The sequence below is a fragment of the Bombus pascuorum genome, chromosome 1 (genome assembly GCF_905332965.1).
Source record: "Bombus pascuorum chromosome 1, iyBomPasc1.1, whole genome shotgun sequence".
Taxonomy (NCBI): Eukaryota; Metazoa; Arthropoda; class Insecta; order Hymenoptera; family Apidae; genus Bombus; species Bombus pascuorum.
Genome location: NC_083488.1, coordinates 31917041 through 31944051, shown reverse-complemented (window position 1 = coordinate 31944051; position 27011 = coordinate 31917041). Strand labels below are relative to the sequence as shown.

Here is a 27011-nt window from a genome sequence, read left to right as displayed (position 1 = left end):
GTGATTCTAAAAATGCTGGCTACTTGTTAATCTTGCAACGTTTAAAGCTGCAACGTTTAAAGCTTTCTTTCCACGACAACAGAAATATTTCGATATTTCATAGGAGTTTAATAATCCTGGAATCTGAACACATTCTGGATGGCTCACATAGGTACGGGTAGAACTTGCGTACATCCTAAATGCCTCTCGTAGCTTTGATACCTCCGGTGACTCCAAATACCTCCAGCACCTGTAGAATTTCCAATCTACAAATTCCAATATTAGCTCTCGGTCCTTGGAGACACTTGCATCTGTAGTACATTAAGACTTTGAAGCTATGTGTGATTTAGATCTGTTACGTACCAAAGTCTAGTCCTTAGAGCTAGCCATTGAAGGAAATAGATCTCTTTCATCGGGTATAAAAGATCTGGCCAAAATTTCAATACCCATATAAACAGGATTATGCAAATGATTAAATAAATGGAATAAATAGAATTAAAGAATAAGTTCTATATCGTATTATATATCGTTGACCATTCTATCCTTGTAACATATTCGTTTTCCCAAATTTGATAATGATCTTTGTAATTTGATTTTTCAATATAATTTTAGAACTTTGAGATATCTCTATCTTTTTATTGAAACTTTAGTATCGTTTACAATTTCTTGTACAAATATAATTTAATATTTTATGATCGTCACTGTAGGTTTCTAAAAATCCGCTGCACCATGTTCTACTAATCAGAGATATCTCTATTTACGAACACATATATTTAAATGAGAAAAATGCGAATAATTTTTCCTTCTTTTTGATTTCGAACGAGTGCAAGTATAGGCTTCCTAATTAAATGGATTTCCACGATTTAAAGTGCCTACTCTCTTTTTCAGGAAAGTGTGTACAACGTGAAAGAATAATTATTCGTTTCCTTTACTCATAACAGAACTATAGTATTCCATAAACGAGCATATCGAAGTTAATAATTAAGAATATCACAAGTTAATTAATAAGAAACAAATCACAATGATGCATGCATTACATACTTCATAAATAAATCATTCCAATAGCGATTTACATATCTCACAAGTGCATCTCCACCTAATTTCGAATCGTTGCTTTCAAGAGCATAGAATTTATGTAGAATAATCTACCAGACTGATGTATATGGAATGTCGTTTTCTAAGCAGAAATTTAGCCATAATATTTATATATGCATGTATTCCACATCTCGTGCGTATATATTCTACACCTAGAAAAATCTTCCCCGTGTTGAAACTATCAGCATCTTTTAAAAGATTATAGATCGTTGATATACATACATGCTACACCTAAAAACGCCTACCCCATACAGTATCAAGGGGTATACGAAATAATTACAGATATATTTGGAAAGAAGTTGTCCTATACGAAAAGCATCAAACAAAAATCCATCCTAAATCACGAGCATCGACAATTCAAAAGATTCAATCTCCATTTCTCGATTTATTCCGTATCAAAGAGCATCGGCCCGTTGAAGATTAAATGCGTGTCGTTAATACACGAATTACGAAGTTCGTTGAGACGCGATTGAAAAATATCACGAAGTTTTAAGCAATCCCGGGGATCATATCCGCGCCCGGCAGCAAAACTTTTGATCCTGGCTTGGCTCTTGCCTCGCGGCCCCGGTTATCCCGTAAACAAACCATTTCCATGTGAATCGAGGGAAAAGAAGCCGTGGAACGACTCCTTGGATTCCCTTAAGAGAGTTGACTCACGGGGACAGGGGTTGCTCGAATAAATTAAAAACTTTCCGGCACGGGGCCAAGTTCAATGTCGGCAGTCGCTTCCGACGACATCCTCGTCGCCGTTTATGTTTCCACGTAAACAGACCGCAGTTTCCTTCTCTTTTTCGCGTTGCGTTCAATCTTCGCTCGCGTAATTGCCCCGTATTGTTCCGCGGTAATTGGCCGACAACACACGTCAACGGACGAACAGGGCAAGCTCGTGTGCTCGTGGAAAGTAGAATCTCGATCTCGCGATAGTCGAGATGGAAGTTTCGAAAGTTATTCGAAAGATACGTAGGTGAAGGGTAGGGGAAGAATCGGATTGAATTTAACGTGGGCTTTGCGGAACGGCGAAGTATAAACGTACTAAGATTTCTTTCCAGCGAAAAGGACGAAAGGAAAATGGTCGTTGAGTCTAGTCGTTTCCAGACGAAATGGACGAAAGTGTTAAGAACAGATTTGCGAAGTTCTGGTTTATAGATTAGATTATAGATTTATAAAAGTTCTTCTCATGCATGTTGATAGTAGCTGCTTATTCTTTCATGTGTTGAGTTGTTTTATCATTTTCGGTAGGAATGTGGCACTTTTTATTTCGTACCGTTCCTACAATGATAAATAAAAATTGAATAAATCCTCGTAGTCGTGGCATTTTACAAAATTGTTTTCCTCCTTCCGACTATGAAGGGTTACAAGAAACGTTCTGTACATCGAGAAACAGATTCTTTATCTTTGAATAAAATGGTGTATTTTCGTATCGATACCAGGAAAAGGAATGCGCAAACACATACAGTGACCTTCGAACGATCTCAGACTGTTGAATACTTCTTTACAGAGGCAAGTGGTTCAAGCTTCGGAGACCTTATGTAAATAATGTACAGAGTAAAAGACGTCTTGGTTCTTGCTTGGTTAAACAAATTCGATTTTCATATAGTCGTTCGTATGTGGTAGATTTTGGTAAAAAGTATGTGAAGAATATAGAATCGTGTTTAAAAAGAACCGTGCAAAACTTTAATTTTATACTAACTTAAACTTGGTTTTTATATTATTAGTTATTAATATACTAGGCTCTCTTACATAATAATTTCCTAATCGACAATATTGATAAATTATAATATGATATAAAATCGATAAGCTAGAAGTTATAGGATCATGTAACCTTCTCTTTTACAATTACAATACACTTCCTTATCCTTAGATGCACCACCTTTAGCAAATATCATCTCAATTTTCAAACGATGTCATTAACCGTCTCGTTCTCCTTAAGACCCCATCAAATATCTCCCTTCCAAAGGAGCATATCACGGGAATTTCTCTAGCAGAACTTTGCCACGTCTGTTCACGTAAGACTTTGAAGTTTGATCATAATCGAATAGACCGGCCGCACGCGAGATCTAAATTTCATTTAAATTCAAAATGAAGGTTTTACCTGAAATTAATGGTAACCTGTCAAGCTTGGTAAGTAGATTGCATTTTCGCCGGGGTTATTACTTGATCAATGATAGTTACAGATATAGGTAAGGAATCTTCCCTAACTTCCTGTACTTTCAAATCTGATACGATTCATTTCCTTGTAAGGTAAGAATGAAATTGCCCCAGTGAACGTATCAAATACAGTTACACACATTAATATTCGGACGCAGCATTATCTCCGTAATTGTTGCTTTGTGTAAGAGAGGATGATCGTTTGAACCTCCTCATGCTTATTTGACAATATGAACCATTTATCGTAGCTTAAAAATACGTAAAGAATTTCTGCCTACAGGCAACGTTTAGTTGTACGACAAATTTTTAACAAAACGAACGTCGTTCCGTTTATCTTATCAATTCGACGCGATCTTCTTCTTTGTAGCGCTGTATGTAAATTCAATTGACGCGTAAACACTGACCAAACAACTCTTTAGCGAAACACATCTACTCCACCTTGGCTTAAACCAGCCAATTTACAGGCAATCAGCTCGACATAAAATCCTCGTTAATTGTTTCAGCTGTCCCGCAAACCGAACAAACGTAATCCACCATTTCTCGACACTCCGCAAACGTAAACTACACGCGAACAATGGAACTGCTCGAGTCGCCGAAAATCGCCCGCAACTCCATTCACGGTTTATTTTCAAATTTCTCTACGAGTAGCGACGACCGTTGTTGCGTGCTCGATCCGGCTGGCAACGATCTCCGGTCGACTCTCGAACGAACCTCGTTGAGCTGCGGTTGCCCCGGAAAAACAAGCCGATCGTATCGCTGCCTCGGCTCCTCGAGATCGACTCGAGATTCCATGTAAATGCGATCTCACCCTCTCGACGGTGCGGCGCAGCTCGCCAGCACCGAGTGCACCCGCGAGAGAATGAAAAGTGGCCGTGGGGAAACGTTCCCTTGCAAATGGAATGCAAAATCCTGGACGGTGTGTGTCGATGCTCGTGGGAACTTTGCCGTTCGTAAGCACGACGACGAAAGTCCCCGACGAAAGGATTTCCAATCTCCTTTAATGGCGCATTAATCGCGACTCTGCCGAGGGGACGCAACTGGACCAGAAGAGAGAAAAGAGAGGGGAAAAAGGAAAAGCTACGACGATGGAGGAATCGAGGGAAACGGGTTGGGAAAGAGAAAAGAAACGAACGAAGGAAGAGGTTCGTCGCGATAACCCCCGGATCGAAGCGGTTTTCAATTGACAACGGAGCGACCGATAGTCTGCGAAGTTTCCACCCAGTACCGATTATCGATACTCTTGCGTCGAGCGACGGCTTTGCCGCGCGCCAATTTCTCTCGAGCGTTATGAAGTGGCGTTAAATAGACGCGGCAGAAGCGTCTTTTTACCGGGATGAGTCGCTAGATACTTGGACGAGATGTTAACGGTTAAGAGAGATGAGGTGAGTACATGTTGCGAGAGCTACTTCAGGTGATATTAAGACGATGTCTCTTATGGGTTTATAGTGGCTTGGAGCTGAGATTTATTGGTTCACACGTAGAAATAAGGACGGTCCCGTACGTGGAATAATCATATTACAACATGAAATACAAGCATTTTAAGTACATAACACGTGTTTGTATGTATGTAGAAGGAACCGCTATAACGATGTTAATCCAATTAGATAAGAATCAAATAAATGAGTTCTTTTCTCTCATTTTTATAAACCGTAACGCGTTCTTACAATAAGAAATGTAGAAATACTTTGCCTTAGATTGTAAGAATCTGCCATTTTTCGTCTATTTCCCACAAATACTTATGTCTGTTTTATAAATAGCATGCACGTATACGTAAATATAATTTATTATAATGTAAAGGAAAGCGTTATAACATATGTACATAATCCAAGGTATATCTGAGAGAAACTAAGAATACAGCTATAAGTTAGTGATTAGAAATGCTTCGTTTCAATTGTATTCTTTTTCAAAAACACTGTTGATATTTATATGTACCACTTTGCGTAATTGACATCTAGTCTAGTATCTAGTCCATCAATCATATTCATAAGAACTTTCTGTTACCATTTTTTTAAGTCGCGACCAATTCTGTGATTTTGCTACTCTTTTCTTTTCTTCATATTCTTTTCTTTAAATTCACCTTTAATTTATCAAACCACATCGAGTATTTTGTATAAATATATCTATATTTTCGTGGTCTATACTGCATTCTTCGTAATACGTTTAAGTGTCCTGTAACGAATAGGAAAGAAGGGAAATAGAAAATTATCTCATTCTTGTCAATAACGATCATATTCATCGGTACTTCTAGCTAGTAATAACAAAAGTAGCGTGAAGAAAGTTACTTAGAGACCTAAGTTTTAGACTCTTGAAATATAAATTAAATTTTTCATACTTCCCGAACACTTTTCCTCACACAAACAACTGAATAAATATTATTAGTGAAACGTTAGAAATCACGAATTACAAATTAGTACATTTTCGCGTCGCAATAACAAGTTCTATAATAAAAGCATTGTAACATTTTTGTAATTTTAACAAATTAAAACAAATTAATTGTTTTTATAGAATTGCAAGTTTTGAATTGCAAAATTATGCGCTATAACATACAATTCACTATTTGTAACTTATTAATTTACTAATATTATTATGTAATTGATGAATTACTACAAAAGAAAGCTCTAAAAGTAATTCTAACTTTCACAAGCTAGACTGCTATTAAATAAACATTTCATAAATCAAACTCATTCTTTGTATAAATTTAACTTTTAACAACAAACAATTATCAATCAACAAGTGTTTCAAATCTTCGAACACAATACCATACATATGAAAACAAATTTCACAAAGAGCAATAAATATTATAATCAATAAGTTCTACGTAGTCCTGCAAGACCAAATCATCGGTATAACGATTAAACAGATCGATAAATTAACCATCCTTGACCCTATCTGTGCTTTACAAAATCGATCGAAACGGTTCAACGCCCTTGTTTCGAACTCGTAAGAAGAGAGAAGAAAGGCTGACCGGAAGCTCAGGCCACGAACAAGCCACCTAGCTATCAGACACACGGTGTGTTCAACGAGTCGAGCATAATTTCGTTGGTGATTAAAAATGCCAAGCTGTCAAACCGCAGGCGAATACAAACTGCATGAAGCGCGCTGCGTCGTGCAGAATTACCTCGAGCAGCCAGAACTTTCGAGGATCAGGGGCTAATTGGCCTACCGGAAACTATAATGTAACTACTCGAAACTTATCGAAGGGAGAGAAATTTCCAGCAGAACGGCCCCGATATTCTAACAATTATTCCTGAAAGTTTCGAGTAACCTCTTGCTATAGTTTCAAAACGATCGGTTTGCAAAAATCTTTTGGATACCGTTGTGCGATGAAAATTTCCAAATCCAGTAATAAAGTTGTAAAATTTTGTAAGTAAATTGGTAGGAAATAATAGATGTTATACGATTTCTTAATAAAATACGCTATTATTATTTGTCTCTATGGTATCGTATAATACAATTTAGTTCCAGACCATATAAGCCAATGAAAAGACAACTTTTCCTGTTTAATGCCACATTTAACGAATCTGTGGAACAATCGTCATGAAAATTTCGTCGTAAATCGGCTTAAACTCGCTTCGTGCTCGCCGAGTTTCTTCATTCGCTATCTAAATTTCAGTCGAAGTTCAAGTATCTTCGAATTAAGTCTGAATCCGAGTATTTAGGTTAAACCCGAGTTAAGTGCAAGTTGGGCTAAATTTAAGCGAAACCTGAGTCACGTTCGAGGCATGTCGTAGCTCTGTTCTTGAATCAACTCGAATTTGCGGAGACCGCGAAAATCATACGTTACACCTATCGCACGGATAATTTAAGAAACGCTGATTCAAATACGAATTTTACTCAAAACTCAAATTAAAATTTGACTCATTGTCAGTGAGGAAAACATTCAAAGTACAAAGAATTCTTGTGTGTGTTATTCAACAAACTTTCGACAAAATTCGACGAAGGCTCTTGAACCTCGGCCAATTCGTAACCCTTTGTCACGTCGCGAACCTGCCAATTGGCCATTGCCATCCCGCTAGCCGTGTTAAACGCACGGAAATGCTATGCTATTGCATGAATTAGAATCATCGAGAAAAACAACTCGGTAGACGTTACAGAAACTCGTTATGTTCTGGCAATTTTTGATATTACGTGAGCAGGCATGTTGGCTCCGTTAGATGTTAATTAGCATCACGATACTTCAAGTGACATTTACGACAGTTGGAGAGATTTATTTTGAAAATAACGTACAGTTTTGTATTACGTTCTATTATTGGAAGCATTATAATTCTTAGGTGAATGATATTGAAGACGATAAATGGATTGTTTTCATGCAACCGATTTTTAAAAAATATCATCTTCAATATTTGGATCGTATGAAATAATCTGGAAATGAAACATTTATTCGATATTAAAATGCAAAATGAAGGAAAATAAAATATGTAAATTTCCTCGGCGTTGAGGTTAAAAATTCAGAGAGATAAATAATATGAATTCCTTCGATATTAAAAATGAAAAGATATCCAACTTTTCAGGGACGCAGTTTTTTAATCTAAAAAATTATTTAAAATATTTTTTAAAAGTAGATGTATCAGGTATGCTGAAATCTTAACAACCTCACCTTTAGATTGATTTCCAAGATAAGTTTTGACATTTTTACATCAGAATCTCCAACTACTCCGAGTAAGCCTAGAACGTAGACCAGAAAACCAAGATAGAGTAAACTAGCGCTTCATAAATTCAAAGATAAGCCATGAATTTTTATTTATCTCGTATCACTTCCACGATCTCCACTTCGATTACGAAACGATCACTATTCGAGTAGCTTCTCTCATTTCACCTGCTAACACGAAACTTTACGCGTCATATTATGCAAGACAACAAAGCACTGAAATAAAGCGTTTTACAAGATCTGCCAAGAGTTAGTACTTGAAAACAAGATTCCACATTCCATTCTTTGCTCACGAGTATCGGCCTTCATAGTGTCAGCGACTTCGTTCGACGATACGATATTAGTTCGGAAGCCCTAGATTTGTACGCAGATGCCAATAATCCAGTCAGAGGACACATTTCCTCCCATTTTCCACGAGCATTTATCATCATGCTACTATAATAGCAAAAAATATTCTTTTCTTTTTATAAAACTCCCATGGCAATGAATTCCATCTATTTTCAGTTATTTTCACCCCTAAACAACTGTCTTATTTAATATATCAAAATATCACAAATTACCTCAACTGATCCTCGAAACAATTTTACTTGGCACAACCTGGTGCAGAACGAACCGGTCGGTTTCGAACAAGGCCGTAGTCATTGATTTACAGACCGTCGAACGACGAATTAATTATCGTTAGGACGAACCAGTCGGTTCAAATCCCTCGAATATCCGGAATTCACCGGCACGAACAGAGGACACGGTCGATTAACGCGCGGGAATAAATAATCGCCGGTGATGAACGAACGATTACGCAAGAATCCTAGGCCGGGCAACGCGCGCGTAAGGTCACCTCTGTCTTTCCCCTTTTCAGCCCATAAATCACTTAGGAATTAATCCCTCTAATTGGTACGGCGGTATTTAAATCGACGACGCTCGGTCGCTACCGTGGTCGAGGAGAATGCGGACGTGCGTGGAAAACGCGCGCACACGCGTCTGCCCCCGAGCACCGAGGACATGTTTTTACGCGGTCGATTTAATTCCCTCGTTTATAATTAGTCGACGCTTCCCAGTCGACACCACCAGCTGGATTCTGGGATCGTCAACGGCGATAATTCGAGCTTTCAGCGTATCATCTGCAGATGGAAATATTTATTGCGAAAGATAAAGTTAAGGTAACGATGGTCGTGCGATGTAGGAAGATGTTTGCGGCTTTGGTTTATGGCTCTTGTCGAAGGAAGGAAAGTATGATTTCGGAGAAGATGATTTACGAGCTATTCCCAGACATTTGTACAGAATTTGTATGGTTTTTTGTTAATTAGCGAGGAAGATTAATCGTTCGTAGGTAAACTAGGTCATTCGGAAGATGAACAATTTACTCCGTTACCTAACTACATCGTTTAAATCCTGAAACTCTTAAATCTCGAATACAGAGTACTTGACGAATTTGTCACCGAATTCTCGTTATTTCACAAGTAGCAAAAATGTTTCTAGTTTCTGGTGAATTTTGCAGAGAATGTTTGAAAAATATGACGGAACTTTTAAAATTTAATTGCCACGTGCACACGACCAGCACCGAGTACCACGAGTATCGATTCGAACGCCGGTTCGATGACAATTCACGTCAATTTAAGTCGTTGGTGACGAACGAAACGCGACGGTGATACGTGAAAAGATTTCCAGCTCGTTCAAAAGCAACAATCACGGCGGATTGGAATCGAATAATGGACGATCGAAGTAGAAACGGGCGGCGCTGGGGTTTTCTTTTGCACTCGATCGCCCCGTGATCACGTTGGAAAGAATCGAACGCTAGAAAATGGCGATTCCCGTGGATTTATGCTTGCACAGACGCTATTCCCTGTCGTCTCGCCACGTATTATTAACTTTCGACGATTCGCTTCGTGATAATTAAATTTACTCTTCCGAGCCAACTTTTTATTATCATTTTCTCATTAGTAGAAAGCTGACCTGGATCTTTTCGCACAATCACTCACTAACTAATAATATTGTATTAATGAATCGACTAGTTAGAAATTACAAGTTAAGTATAGACTTTTCTTTCGTAAATTTCACAATTTTACCTTCCAAACAGTTTCAATTTGAAAAAAACTCGCATCGCTCTTCGACAACGCTAAACTTCCTTTCATCCAGCAACGATCTTTCGGGAATCGAATCTTAGAATCGCAAAAGGTATGTACGCATTTCCGCATCGATACGAAACAGACATCAATATTCATTACCTGTTGCAAAACTCATCATCGCGATTGATTTTTCAAGCGCAGCGTAATTGTTGTCACTGTTACCTGGGACAAACCCGATGGTACCCGGTAGTCCTTTCTGCATTCGATTCATCGTTCGATCATCAGGATTCAACGGATAGCGCGGCTACCTGATCGATGATCGATCGACGCGTGCTCGTGACGGCACGCTTCCGTTCCGTTTTCGACGACGTTGCAGAAAACTCGACATTCGTACGACTTCGGCGAATCTCATGAAAAACGAGGAACGAATAATACTGTTCGTCGAGTTTTCGAAGAGTCGAGTCACGGTCCGTGATCGACGATACACACGCGAGTGAAAGTCAAGAAACGAACAATCGTGGCCGGGTGTCATCGAATCGTGAACCGTTTCGTGATTGCGGGTATCGTCAAGTTTCGGCTCGGAGGGTTGACACAATGGGAACTTTCCTTTCGAAACGATCTTGTTGCCTTCTTAGTTTGTTTATGGTGCGATATGAGGTCCTTTTTCGAATAGAAGTTGTTTCGATGTATAGGTGTGTATAGGGTTTGGCAAGAGGTGAAAGCTTGGGAACAATGTTCAGAAAAATATATTCGAGAAAATATTTGAAGATTGTCGAATAGGTACTTTATTGTTTAGTATCTACAAAATCATGAAGGTATATTTTGAAGAATATTTTCACATCGACAAATTATTGGGTAACTGTAAATCTATAATTTATACAATGATGTACTTGTAAAAAGAAATAATGTACTTATCCTTCGATCGAGAAAATATTTTTTATATCTTGGTTCATATTTTATATTATATATCTTATATCTTCTATTATTATTAATCTTATCTTATCTTATATTATATATGGATATTAATTAAATATCTTTAATTCCTAAAAGACATTTTATCTAAAATATTGCGATATCTCTTTGATACATTGATAAAATGATATGTAAGTTATTTCATTTATATTCCTCGATACCGTTGCTTGTAGTATACGCAACTTTGTCGCATTATTTCGATGCTTGATCCTTAATGAACCAAGATTCTTTACGTAAAATTTACTAAATATCTCGACAACAATTCCAATAAAAGGAAATAAAAAGATATTCAAAGATTTTATCTAAAGCGATCGACTTTCCCCGACTAGTCCGATAAAAAGAGCGTGACACAAGACAGAGAAAAAGAGAAAGAGAGTACTCTCTAAATCAAAACTGTCAGTCGCTTGCGCGTATTATATCCATCATATCGAACGCAGGAAAATGATCGATCCGTCCCATTCAGGAACGTTTCGATCGATCGACTGAAAGTCACGGAAACCGGGCCAGGGAACAAATTCCAAATCGGTTGAAACTAGTTGCGCCGCTTCTTGGCAAGAAAAATGTAGCCTCGATTCCTCTAAATAAACTTTTCACGGACGAGAGAAGGAAAGTACAATTCCACGAAATAATTTCACTGGCGATAATTTTTCAAACTCCAAGCTCCCCTACCCAAAGATTTATCAACTGCCAATATTGTCCGATTGATAAGCGACAAATAGTAAACTACAGATTTTTGTTTTGCAACTTTGCAATTTCATACTGCATAGAATGATCAAATAGCTGTCAATTTATATCATCTTTTGTCTTTCATAATTTTGTAATTTTACGTCAAATAGGATAATTGGACACTGTGAAATTTATAAAAGTTGCATTATCCAATTACATAAGAAAATCTACTGGTATCAACAATTTCTAACTAGCAACTTGACAAATTTCGTTAATGGTAAACTACGCCTCATAATTGTAACATCACTGCAAAAACTTCAACTTTTATACCTTGTGATATCACTTTTATTATTGTTGTATTATACAAAAAAGATATATAAATTATGCTCACTGCAAAGAACAAAATTGGCGTTTACGATTGTTCCATGATTATAGAACTAGTATAACAAAATATTTTATTACACAAAAAATGAATTCCATATAGAATAAAATAATATTATAACGATAACTTTCATAAATTAAACTGTTCTATTTTCCAGACTTCTTTCTTCTCGCGTTCTATCCTTTATCTTTGTATAAAAATTACAAAATTAAAGCGACCGTGTAGTTGCGAGCACTAGTATATTAATTGAATTGTGCAAGAGAAGCCCTAGCCAAGGAAACGGGATTAAAATGATCGAAGAGCGTTGATCTCGATACTCGCGAAGAATTCGTTGAAGCACCTCGATCGATCCCATCCGAGATGCCCCTCCGACGTGACCATTCGCCCGTTCGTTCCAATTATTCAAATTCACCCTTGCACCTGTTGCATGGCAGATGAGGCTGCGCCGTGTTTCGCGCCGCCGAGCCGTTTCGCCCCCGCGCGCTTTCCGAATAATTGCCGTGGATGCGGCCGGAAATATTTCACGCACGGACTCCGTGGGAATTCCGTTCGACGATCTTTAGCGTATCGACTAGCCGGAGGCATATTTTTGTTATGGAATTTTGGAGTAACTCGATAGAGCGGTAGATCTTCGTGATGGTTTATGATATAGAGATGTTTTTGTTATGGAAGTGGAAGTTGGAACAGCATGGATTAATAGTAGATTTAAGTCAATATACAGAGTGGCCCAGCTAGATGGAATTACCTAAATATTTGCTTTATTTATCGTTGGTCTTGGAATCTCGGAAGAATATTAGCTCGAGAAAAATGTCTTTCTAACATTGCTCGTGTCCCTTGAAATAGCGTAACTATGTCCTGAGAAATTTTGCCATACAACAATAAATAAGACGTATATTTCGGTGACTCGATTTAGCTGAGCCAGTCTGCGCACTGTACTGATTTTAAACGTTAAGTCGCTTTAGTCGAATTAGTCGTTCAGGATACGTAAATTTATTTATCTTGTTGCTCTGGATATGAAGTTATTAGACTGATCAAAAGTTGAATATTCTAAGAAATGTTTTATACATATATACGTAAGTATCAGTAGTTGAACCACTAGAATATTCGCTGTTGCCAACACGAGTAATTCGGAATGAAGGGCATGCTTCGAAACGTAAGAACAAAATTACAGAACGTAGGTGTCGAACAATTTATATATCTAGTGTTATAAAACCAATAAAAAAAAAATCTCCTTAATATCTTAGAATATCCATTACCGCAAGTAGATAATTCTATGCCGCAAAGTGTATCATGAATTAATTCTCATTACATAATCCTAGCTAAGCGATTCCGCATAAAAAATTCAACAGTACCTTACAACTTTATTCTTGCAGAGAACCTAGCATTTTCCGGAACCACTTAACTCGATCTTCTCATTAAGAAAAGAAACAATAACCCACTTTAAGTTTCGCAATTACCTGAACGTTAATTTTGCAAAAAAAGTATAAACCCTATTTTTTTTTTTTTTTTTTTTTTTCACGATACGATATGAACGCAAATGTTAGATCAAGACATATCCGACAAAGACTAAACCCTCGACAAAGTAACACAGTAACTACTTATTAATTCATCCTGGAAGCACAAGTTTCTCGTGAACTCGAGACATCGGGCAAACTTTCCAATCAAGCAGAAACATTCTATCGCCTAACCCGGCGATATATCCATCAAACTGATCAAACAATGTCAGCACAACGATCCAGAATAATTTACCAGTAAGGTGGCATCCCGTGGTCGCAGTTTCATGTCCTCGAAGTAACCCAAACGCAGCGGTGCACTCAGCTGGATCACTGTTACTCAATCACGGCGTACACTGTGCACAGATTTCCAAAGCATCACCGTTCGAAGGGCAGATAAGAATAAGGACGAGCGAAGAGAAAACACAAGAGCACGATCACGTCCTCGCTGAAGGAGAGAGAACACTCGCGACGTCCTCGAGGTCTAGGCAACGACTGGCTGCTACCAAGATGGTCTGTTGCCGGCCTGGTCCCCGCGTTCGCCACAATAGAAACTGGTGGGAGATCAAAACGCTGACTGGCCGCTAATGCACGCGTATATACACTACACGCGTTGCTCGCGCGCTACACCACGTCTGTTCGTCGGTGCACGCGTGCATTCTCGAGGAGAAGGAACAAGAGAATGCAACTACGGTTTGATGCACGTGTGGGTCGTTCGCGGAAAATCCAGCTGGAGGAGGCTTGGTCGGTGAACGAATGCCAGTTTGCCAAAAGTGTAAGTGGACACGCGATTGCGTAACAGGATAACGGTGTGCTACGATGAATGAATAAGTCGAGGCGTAACGAAGCACTAATGAATCGATTCACGGAACGTTGCTACCAGTTGAATCGTGTGTGGGTATATCGCGGCGATGGAGTAAGGGCGCTCGAGGTGCACTTTGTGTGCTTCAGAGATGAGAGTTTACGCTCGATGGGCGGCATTCGGGAAATTGAGAAGCTCGTAATTGGACTACGATTGTTTATATATTTTTAAAAAACTTAAAGACGTTGAAGCTCGTAGGATGTATACGTAATACGCAACAGTGTACGAAATATCCAAAGTATTTACAGAATCTTCAGATCTTAATTTAAAACGACGAATTTTTGAAGCTAACAACATGTGAAATCGAAGCTTTCGAAATTTCAGTGATCCAGTTTTCGAAAATATCGAGGTTTTATAAACTTTTATGAACTCGGAGATCGATTGATGAATGTCTTATTGTAGCATTTAAATAAGTTGAATCACGATCAGAGTCTTTGCTTCAAGAACATTATTCTTAATCGATGTTTAAATCTAAGCAACGTTTCACGCTCACGTTTACTATTCGCTTCTCACCTCCGTACCTACATATATACCTTTCTCCATGAATGCATCGCATCTACAGCATCTGTATCATGCGTACAGAGAATATGGGAACATAATATAAACGTGCGTATTCGCGCGAACGCGACGCCGGTGTGGCAGCGTTTAATTTACTTAACACGGATATGCAACGCAGTCTGTGGTATCGTCCACGCTCCAGTAATTACGCATGCAATTTCACTGCAAGGCCCTTAGGGCACGTCGAGGTCGAGCGATCTCTCGGCGCCAACTCCCCAACAATTTCGCTTTTCGAATCGAGACCAGGCCGGCATTGATCGAGCATAAAACATCGTCCATGCTTCTCGACCGTATGCAGGCCTGACTGAAGCAGGAATATAAATGTACGAACAAGCGACGACCGATCGCAATTTATGGTCGTCAAAAATTGATTCGATCACCGACCCAGTTTTCTAAAATTCTGACTATGAAGTCTGTAATGAAAGATTGTTCTCCGTGAAGTCGATCGCCTGTTTAAAAAAGATGATCTTCCTCGTACTAAATTTTTATCAGGTGTAAGTGTTACAAATAATGTGCGAATAATTGTGATTTTTGTGCTTTATAACGTTAGTAAAACATTTCTAAAAGATAATGCAAATTTCTTATTTTTATTTTATAGCTTTTATTATCAATATATTCAGCAATCATTTGTTTGCGATATCTATTAGATTTATTCGTCTACGACACGATGAATGGAATTCAGCAATCGTTAGCTTGCTGAATACCGATATCTGTTACGATTATTATCAGTTTGTAATATAATTCTATGATTTGCAACTGTATCAATCTCAACAAGTATTTTTCACGAACATAGGCTTTAAAATAAGATTGCACTTCAGTCAAGAATGATTTGTTTAAGAATTTTATGGTTCGTTAAAGAAGGATGTATCTGGTGTCCTATTTGGTAAGAAAGGGTGAACGTATGTGTGTAAATGTATTCGAACCACTGATTTTCTCGAGCTATTTTCTGTTGCGTAAGTTGCAGTAATCTATGCTACACGCACCAATTTAATCTTGCGTGGCTGATGACAGATATACGCACCACAAGAACATATATTATTTAATAGCGATACTTTGGTTGGAATGGTGCAATTAATTTCTAACAGAGTATTTGGATCTTTTGAAGAAACAGGATTAGTGAAAGATATGTTACTATTATTCTTATACCGTTAAAAATTAAAGAAAAAATAAATTGTCTTGGAAATGAACAAAGTTTTTCGTAATTAGCGATTTCGACGATGAATATCAATTTTAAAAAAATATATACCCTTTGTAAAAATATTTTTTAGAAATACAGCATTATATTAACGATGCTGGTTAGATCTTTTGCGAGGATTAATTTAAGGCTAATATTAGAAAATCCCAAGAGTACGCTGCTTTTACGCTTAATGTCTCTTCGACGTGGTTAATAAGGAATAAAACTGTTGGAATCGAGTTTGAAAACGATAAAGATATTGCGACATAAAACGGAAAACTCGAGAACTTTGGTAAAAATTGGTTTGTTACAACGCGTTTCCTTCTTGCAAACAGACGAAGCAAACAATTCCGCGTAAGATTAATAAACTGAGAAACTTCTTGTAAGTTGTTAGCTCAGTCTCGTTTCGTGGCAGATCGTTTAAGAGATGAGTGTTTTCTCGAAAAATTGTTCTGTAATTGAAAGATTGAGGAGTCGGGTAATGTAAGTCCGAAGACGCAAGCTTTTTAAACTTCCAAGATATTGAATATCACGAAGCCTCTGAAGGGAAATTCTAGCCACTTTGCAGACATAAATGTCAAAGAAATATTCAATGAAAAATAAGAATTCTCTTTATTCTGATAATAAAAATAATTAAAAGAAACAAAGAGAAAGATGCCAAAACAAGCTGTTGAATATCTTCTTCAGGGTCGAAATTCCATAACAGTGTATGAATGTTGTACGAAAGTATAAATTAAAACAATGTCATGATATTTCTAAAGAAAATTCAAGTCATCTTGCAAACACAATGTTAAATAAATACACAAAAAAAGATAGTAAGAATCTTAATAATAATTCCAAAAAAAAAGAGATACAAAGGAATGTCTATAAAACTAAAATCCATTTCCAGTTACAAACTAATAAACTCGAACATATTTCCGCAACTATAAATTAAGCAGTTTTAATTGAAGACGTTTAAACGAAGCGCCTATTCCAAAGAAAACATAAAATACTCTATACACTGTAAAGAAACGAAATCGTATAGCGATATTATAGCTCTGTATGAATATTAGATCCTAAATGCCGTTCTACAAATCGAGAAAATCAAAGGAAACTCATTAGCATCCGCGTCTTAACAGGATTATTCTTAACACTGTTACAAATGCCTTTGAAGAAAGGTTTAGCGCAGCAAGGCGCTAACGTATCCTCTACCATTAAGAGAATGTCGTTTATTTTTAAATCTTTGTTTAAGAAAGAGAAATTCTATAGGTATAACGCCACCAATTATCAGTAACGTGCCTAATCTTACAAACTGGCAACTGGTAGTCAATAATTACCATGAAAGTACATCATTATGTACGACGATCGATCGTGACAAACAACGATACCGTGTAATATGCAACATTTACTGTTACTGCTTCCTCAATTTACGGCTGCCCGATAATTACATCCGTATTATTCATACCTACGCACCTCGTCGCAGCTAAACCTTAGAAAATGAAACCATTATCGCTTTCGTTCCATCGCTTTGAATGTTACTTCATTGTAAGCTGTGATCCAGCTACGTATTAGTTATTTTGAAGAATATGGGACTGCAATGCCATTCCATATAATTGTGGTACTCGTATAACACAGTCGGATGATTGTTACCGCGTTATCGTATAATGCGATTGCGAAATTGCTTTAGAAAAGACGTCTATGTGACGGTAGATGTCAGAGGTGCAAAACCAGTATTTTGTCGTTGTTCTGCCGTGTTCGCCTTCTATGTTTTGTTGCAAGCTTGGCTCATTTGTAACACGTAAATGTGTGCATTTAGGAAGTAGTTCGAAAATCGAAGTTATACATTTACCTCTGTACAACCAGCAAGACTTTATATACTGACTATACAGAATTAATTGTGTTACTTCAAACAGGGATTTATCTTAGTTTTTACGCCGTGGATACCGTAACTGGAATTCGTATCACGCGAAACATATCTTTCATTTTATAATTGGAAAATGTCGAACAAAAATAAAATGTCGGAAAAAGATACTGAAAGTATTACAACGTTATAACTTATAATTCAAGCAGCCTTTATAAAATAACGACGTCGATCATTTATTCAAACTATATTTAATTCCATACTCAGGTGAAATAGATTCAACAAATACGTGGCTTTATGTAGTTATGCTGATTCAGATTATACCAAACTGCATTAATAATAGAATCTATCGCACCTCAATGGTCTATTTCAGATCTTGCGAAGATATAAATAAACTTTATTTCCGTGAATATTCCGTGAATCTGTGTTGCTTCTATATCTCTGGTGACGTCGAATTTCTACGATTCAACGTTTCCTCCTTTAGTAGAATATTCACTTGAAAATCGCATGGAAAAATATTTTACGAGAACATGGTCAGCGGATGATTCAACGGATCTAGTTAGATCTAAAAGAAAGTTAAATTTCTCGTAAAAATATTTTCCGTCCTGTTCACGGATTCACACTGAACTAACTCATTTTACTCTCAGCGTAATAATGCTTCAACATACTCTACATTTCAAGAGGAAATTACGTTATACAGTAATATCGTTTACTACAAATTTACTCGTGAATTGCAATTCCACTGTTAAAAGCTTTCTTTCTACATTCCAGATACATAGTCTCGTTTCCTTAATAATCTTAATGTAGAGAATCCCAAATGACTTTGTACTTAACAAGACATTACCGCAGAACGGAAGAACACACAAAATTAATTACAAATAAAAACTATCCAGGAAAAATTGTATAAATTCATTCTTGTTAATTTTATCACTCTTATACCAATTAGTGGCTGAAGAAAATTATCGTAATATAAAATAGTTGAAGAATAAAATAAGGTAATAAATTCGAAGACACAAGCCTCTTAAAAATAGATAATAGATTCTGAAGTAGAATGTTTTCTAAAAAACGAACGGTATTGGCTTAACTGTTATATTAATTCAACTTAATTAAAATTACACTGCATAATTAACGTTATCAACATTTTTTAATCGTTCAGAAAGTCTACGAAGGTAAATTTATCAGATTGATGCATAGTTTCGACGTAGAATCGATCGACGACGTATCGAATTCTAAAGAAATTATAAATTTTTCGTTATAATCGTTTTCATTAACAAATTATATCCAGATAAATAGATGTTCTATTCGATTTGGAAAACTTGTCAAGAAGAAAGAACAAGGACAAAAACCAAGGGACACTCGAATCTAATTACAGTTCCCAAACTCACCAAACGGCATCTCCATAAATCACAAGGTTTATCTCTTTATTCACCTGGCTGCGAGTCACATTAATTTTCCTGCGATCTCGAAGAACACACTTACACCAACTATTTTAATGTATTTTCAAATTATCTTTTTTCCAAATATTTCATTCACATAAGATCAAACTTGAATGGAATAACTTGTATTCGTGCATCTCCTTTTATTTTATTTTTAGATTCGGTGAAAGGACAAATGCCAGAGACCATTCACTGTGGTCAGCCGGATGCTTCTGGATAGAACAAATCGTTAATCTTCGGTTGTTAGCTAAAATGGCGCGATACGTATCTCAGAGTTTCTGTTGCAGACGGGTGATTCGTTCAGAGTTTAGAGTACAGGTTTCATAGCGACTCCTTGTGACATTTAATGTAGCCGAAACGTTTGTTATGCCCAGCTTTGCCATGGACGATAAATATTTAGTCTAAGAAGAAATCGTAATGAGTGTTTCTCGATCGAAGAGTCAACGAGTATAAAAACACAAGACGCAGTTAAGAAAAAATGAGGAAACTGACTGGCATATCAAAACGAGAAAGGATTAGGCACTCTATCGCGTGTTTATCGAATATTATCGAATATTGCTATTGGTAATTTACTTTTCGGTAAGATTCGATATGTTAAGATATATTTCTGCAGATGTAAATCATATGATCATAGAAAAAATATCTAAAAGTAGGAATGTTGCAATTAGTTTCATTAGAGATAATAGAACGTATCTATGCTTAGAAATAGCTGTGGCAAAGATCACATTCAGCTATGTGAAATTTGGAGTCAAAGCGCAAGATTGAAGTAACTATTATAGTGGTGCGAACGTTGCTAAACAGTAAGCTTTGAAATCCTCGCAACTCAATCGCTAATGTAGATGCAACACAGATTCAATTAGAGATAAATCCAGTACAGTTAGTTAGCGATTTGTGAATTATATGACCGAACAGATACGTAGCAGAGAAATTCTGTTTCAGACCCGGAGATATTGACACGAGCGCGACGTCTGAAAGTAATTATAATTAATCTTGAATGGATTTAGCTGCACTTTGATGAGCGAGAGATTTACTTTCTTTTTGGATAACCGAAAATTTATTTGTAAGTTTTATCATGCAATTTATGTATATGCAATTTCCTATGCAATTGAAGACGATTGTTCGTTTTTAATGAATGTTGTAAAAACATTCAGCTATGGTACATATACTATAATAAAATGTAGTTATCTAAAAGTTAACTTTGAATTATTCCATTTAGAACGTGGAAAAGGTGTTAAATGTTAAACAATTAATCAAGTTTCTTGTTAAATTGATGTTGATTACTGTGAGTAATTTTCTAAGACGTTAAATTAATATTTCTAACGAGATATTTTGTTAGCTACTATTAGCCAGGGCTCTATTAGATATTTTTTGCTCCTTAACTCTTTTAATTCGTCGTTTTTTCCCAGCTCTTCCCAGGAAACTTTACGTTTTGATCTTATTTTGGATGCAGTCCCAGAGTCGACTGCGCCTTTTCCCTTCATTGTTTTTGATAATTTACCGCTTCAACGTCGACGCCCCGCCGTTCTTTCGTTCACAAAAGGCGATTACACTTTAGAGCTCGTGTCAAACTTCTTTTGTGTTCCTGAAAAGAGGTTCCCACGTAACGTGCAGCACGCGGTAACGCGTGAATTATTGTAAAGTACAGAGCTTATTCTTAACATTCTACCGGGACAATACACCGCGTCGACAAATAAATCATTCTAACTAGATGGACGTGCAAATAAATTCCATCGATAATTCCAGCTTAATATTATTCGAATAAAATTCGAATGAAAGAACCAATAATTTTTTGTTCCATCTGATTTATTTTTTAGATATTAATATTGATAAATATTGTCGTTTTTTAATTCACACGCTACTTAAACTAAAATTTATAATACACTTTTTAATAATTTTCATCGTAAGGATGAGAATTTAATGAAATCTTAATTTACGATATTTGCCTAATTTCTATAACGTCGTTAGCGCTCGACGAAATAAATTAACAGAGAAATAATTAGCGTCTTAATTTTTGTACTTGATTGAACGTTTTAGTTGTTTCTCTGAACCTCCTTTAGAAAGCTGGTGTGAAGTGAAATCTCGATTTAAATAAATTACGCAAGCTACTGCGTGCTCTTCCAAGGACATTATTTATCGAAAACAACAGCGTTTCCTCGAATCCAAACAAAATCAATTCTGCTTCGTTCTCAACGAATCGCTCGGGACAAAATCCAGAAAATAGCGCGGTTCTATTCGATCTTTCAAAGATCCCTTTCTTCAGAGCTGTCTCAGATAAACGAGACACTTTAGAAGGTAATTCTCCAGAAATTGACGCGCTGTTACGGTTTGTCGTTTAACGGAGTTTATAATATGATCGAGATGAAACACGCTAGTGTTTTTAATTGAACTATATAATTTTACTGCGTCTGTTTGATCGTACTAAATGGATTTTCGAAGAAAAAACAATTTTTAGAACTGTCGATGTTTATATTTCCAACAGCGAAGAAGAATATCGTAAATTTAAGAATTTTCGGGAGAAAAGAAGCGGATAAAAATTGAGATATTTCTGGGACATTATTCGAGAGTAATCTTCAATACAATTTATAATAGTTATTCTTCTGTTTGCAAATTTTTCTGCTACAATAAAAACATCTTTCGACCTATTTAATTTTGCTTGTGAAATGAACGAAAAGAAGCGTATTAAAAGCAACTTTCTTCATACTTTTCATTGTTTGCATACAATGGAAAGGAAAATATTTGAGTTTCGAAAGTTAATAATCCTCTTTAAGAACTCGCTAATCCGACAACACGAAGCAAAATAATTATTTTAGATATTCTAAAATTCAACGATTTTTCACTTATCATATTTTTAATCTTTCTATTGTTAGACTTCGCATTTAATTCTTGCATTGGTTTTTTTAAAACGAATAAAACGTAATCGAAATAAAAGACGCTGAATTACGCTCGTTCGAACAATATTCGAAAATTACTATCGGCATAAAATAACATTGTATCTTGAAATTTCCCGTTGAAAAATCGCAGAATCGTGGTCGTTTAATAAATTGTCCAAAGATCAGACGATTATTCGCGTAGCTTCGATAATTACTGTTCGAAGGCATGCCATTATCAATATACCAAAGCTTGTTTTTCGGTGGGGCGTCAGTCGAGGAGGCGCGTCGAACCGGAAATTAATCGACGCCGTTACGCACTAGCGGTAACTAATACAGCGACAATTAATCACTTGACAGCTGTAATCCCTGGTATCGATACATCCGTGGCCTGACCTGATCCATAAATTACAGTCCTCTGTATTGTGCGTCTTTTCTCTCGATACAAAACTGAAAAATATTGTAATCAGAGATCAACGTATCCTTTGTTAGATTTCCTTCTGCTGATTCGACGAAAGGGACAATTAATGGAGTGCATGATCGCCAATAAAATCGAATACAGGTCGCACGATCGAGATCTTTGATCTCGAAAGCCAGAAGAACGCGAGAAACTTCTCGGTATCGCTTTTCCTTTTTCATTTTTCCTGGCCGACATTTTTCTTTGACTTCCGCAGTATGTTCGAAAGACTTGGTCGTCGAAATGTAAACTCGCGTCTGCTAATACACTCGTTTTCAACAGAAAGGAAAATACGGAGGTGGAGCTGAAAATTAAATCGATGGACCGAGGCAATATTTGCTCGTTTTATGAAAAAAAAAAAGAAAAAAAAAGAACTGTTCTAGAGGGTTGAGTTTCGGGAAGTTTGAATATCGATTACGAAATAGCGTGGGATTTTATATTTTACGAATAATTTGATTTATTTGGCGAACAAAATGCAGAGAGTGCAGAGAATGATGGATTTTAATTGGTATAAAGTTTTGAAATCGCGAATGGACCTGTTCCATTCAACGTAATATTACTATAAAATTTCCTCCGTATAATTAATTTCATAACGTTTATTCGTTTAACACAATAAGAATTAATATGTCGGATAAAAACATAGTTATAAAAAATATAATAAAAACTGTAAAATTCCTCCATTAACATACGAAATCTGATAGAATAGAAATTGGGAATTTTTTAGACTCTGAACGTACCAGAATGAAAATGGATCTACTCATAAGCAGACAAAATCACAATTAGCAAGTTCGCTCTCAAGCTGATTCTCTGCGATCTTTCCCACAATTCTCTCCATAGATTTACAGTTATCGTTTTCAGGAACAATGTATGTAATACTTGTTCGCCGTGTTACGTCTGGGTCAAGGATGTTTCAAAGATAATTCTCTATTCACTATGTATCAGTGGATCGTTTGGAATTTGCCAAGTAGCTGTTAATTTCAATGAAATTTCTCTTTGTAAATTTAGAACGGAAGTAAATATGCCGGTATCTGACGGTTTTGTGAGAATATCTCGTTATTGAATGTAATATTAATCATATTCGATGTTACAATTTTGGAAAAACGGGTCTCAATGATCTATTACGTGACGTGCGTATAATATTACTGCTTTATGGTTAAAAAAAAAAGGAAAAAATGTATAGTAAATAAATAAAATAAATGTAAAAAGTTTATTTATTACGGCTTAATATTTCCGTCATATGGGCAGACTCTTCTTCCCGTATTAAAGTCTTTTCGTACATGAAAATCTCAATCTCACGCACGATATTACAAGGTCTGGATCGCAATACGTTACGAGTTATTCTTAGCTGGCCACGAGACGATGTCTCACGCGCCTCGCTCGTCCTTCCTTCCGGTTTCAATGCATTCACCAGCTAAACACGTTGAAGGTATCAAAAAGGAGATGAGAGCTCGGTGAACGGAACACGTGTTCCGGATGTAGCGCCATTAGCGAAGCCCGTTATCACGCGAGCCATTGCCCCTTGCGATTTACTCGTATCTATTCACCACAAAATTTCTTTGTCCTCGAAAGAAATTCTATGTTTGAATTGCTGACACGATTAGAAAGGGCGTTTCGAGGAGGGGACCAAGAAGTCGTAGAAAAGCAACTTGTTGAACGTAGACTCGAGACGTGTCGACGGGGTGACGGAGGCACACTGTTGAATTTGCGTTGGCATTGTGAACGACAACGACGACAAATTGATTTTTTCCTTCTTTTCGCTAGTGAAGAGAAAGATATAGTCGTCGACGTAAAGAAGTCGATATTTCCCTGCGAAATTGAAATAAAAGATGTAAGGGGGATTTTCTGGATTATGAATATTTTTATGTCTTGTAATCGTCCCTTTTCTTCGATTTAATATCCATAGGAGTTTCTAGTTATGGAACCCAGTATTTGATTATGTATAGGAATTTTGTACGATTCTGTTACGTCTAATTATATATTTAAGACAACTAATTCTCTGTCAAATATATTTGCGATTAGTGACTTGCAACTTTTATATATTAGGTTGTCCGAAAAGTGTCTTTCTTTCGCAAACTTCCTTTTCACAAGGAAGTTTGCTTCGTACAAACGTGAAACAAAGTCTGTGAAATGTCGCGGTGTTTATCTCAACAGAATAAAATGGATCGTACGTAATTCGATAAAATAATATAAAACAAAAAACACTGTGCATATATTATTTCCTCATAAAACGAAAGAAACTTGAATCAAAGTGATTTCAAATTTTAATCGCGATGATCGTGTCTCTTAGCGCTGTTGATGAATTTCCAGTAAACTATGTATAACATACATGATAAAATATATTCGTACAAATGCATGGTAAATGTTCAAGTGCGTTACTCTATACAATAGCGTACTACGTACATGTTGCTTGTTAATGATTGAATTAATTTTTTCATTCAATTGAAATTGTCAATGCGCGCGATAAACGATCCATTTTCATACACTAAAAGATTCAACTGAAAATTCATGCATTGATCGCAGAAAATATGTCAATCACCGCGAAACGTCGCGGCCTTAACCCGTTTCTCAACAAGCCGAACTGGAATTCAATCGCGTTAAAAACGCGTTCCACGAGATCCGCTGTTGGAAACGGGATTCTCGCGACGCGTTTGTTTTTCTCGCGTGAACCAACCTGGACGCGAGTCGTCGAATTCAATGGTTAACCTTGCGAGCCTGCTCTTAATCGGCGCCGGTCTCTTTCACCGTCGCGTCTTTCCGCCGCAAGAACACCGAAATCGTTTTAGCACCAGTCAAAACAACTTAACTGTCCCGTAAACGTGTTTGGTTTACGCGTTAAGACAGTCTGCTTCCTTTCACGCGAACAACGACGATTCTTTCTCGAATGTTACGAGAAGCAGGAATGCCGATACTATCCACCTTGATTATCTTTTTCAATGGTTTAATTAAGTATTTCGCGTCTTAATTACGTTTAATTATAGCTTACGCTATCGAATTCGTTGTGTTACAAAACGTTTAAAAAGAAATAAATTAAAAATATCAGCGAGCTTGAAAACAAAGCGAGTTAACGTATCAGTGAATAAATTGAATGCGTTTAATTCTTGCAGAATTGATTTCTGCACGAATTATCATCCGCTGGGATATTTGCGGTAATAACGGTTACACGATCTAAACGATTGAAATCGTACGCCGTTCCAAAATTTTCATTTGTGTGCTGCCTACCTGTTTGCATTTGAAATATATGGTAATATTTCGGTTAATGAAGTTAACGCTTGAAATTATAACACACGGTGTAATTGCAAAATTCAAACGGTCACTGCGTACCGATATTCATATATGAACATATAATTAAAAGGATGATACTGATTTAAATTATATTCACGCTAGCGTTGAATTGTAACGGTTATCGTATTATATAATATATTTTATTATCTGAAACTGAACTTTTATTCTTACACGTTTAATCAAAGAAAGGTATAATTGCCTTTGCTAATTAAATTTAATTTTATATTTCACGAATACATTCATTTCGTATCGTTAATTTAAATACGTAATAAAAGCGAATAAACGAATTGGACAATTTTCTGTTCCTGGAAATCGTTTCACTCATTTTCAAGATTAAACAACAATATCATTTTCATAGGAAATAGGAGGATGGTTTTTAGAAGAATTTTTAGAATAACGCCCAATCTGAAAGGGCAGAACACGCATGCTCGTCGTTCTTGGAAATTCTTTTCAAATTGATGGTATCCATATCAAAAAATCGTATTACACTCGCTTGCGAACGTATCATGTTGTAGAAATTTATCGGAATAAATTAAACCATTCGTATTACAATCTCGAGTTTCTTTTGACAGAATATCGTTGAAATTTGACGAGAAGCTTGAAAATTGACGAATTTTCACGTCATTAAACCAATGGAACTTTCAGTAAGTCAAAATATAATTTCCAACGAATCTCGATCTAATTAATTTTCTTTCAGATTCTTTAAATTCATTCTTGTAAATCTATAATATCTCCATGAAAACTCAGAAATTGGTTATTTTAATCACTCTGTTAGTCAATGTCGCAGAAAATCGTTCAAAGCGAGCATTCGTCAAACGGCAAAACACCATGTGAAAATTCATCTTAAGTGCGAAAGTGTTTAATAGTTGTCGTGTTTTCTACCTGGACGATCAACATCAACGCGTAGATGTGTTATATACGCTATGTCCGTCTTTCGACCTCGAAAATCAAACTGCACTCAGGCAGTGTGTAAATACGTCGGTAACGCGCAAAAACTTTCGAATTATACGAAATTCGCAGGCTACTCGTCGATGTGTGCCGGAAAAGTTCATCAAACTGGTAGAAGTTACGAGTTGCAGACGCGCGCAG

At 36.6% G+C, this 27011-nt stretch overlaps 1 protein-coding gene across 3 annotated transcripts in view; it reads right to left on the bottom strand.

Moving 5' to 3' along the window:
• Positions 1 to 27011, bottom strand: part of LOC132910477 (FH1/FH2 domain-containing protein 3) — a 248971-nt gene that overhangs the window by 87497 nt on the left and 134463 nt on the right. The window contains exon 1 of one of the 3 annotated variants that reach the window (XM_060966210.1): positions 13703 to 13977. The exons of the other annotated variants lie outside the window; for them this stretch is intronic. Within the exon in view, the coding sequence (XP_060822193.1) occupies positions 13703 to 13716 (14 nt within the window). The 5' untranslated portion in view covers positions 13717 to 13977. Of the gene's footprint in view, positions 1 to 13702; positions 13978 to 27011 lie in introns of those variants that run through there. 3 annotated transcript variants of the gene reach the window in all.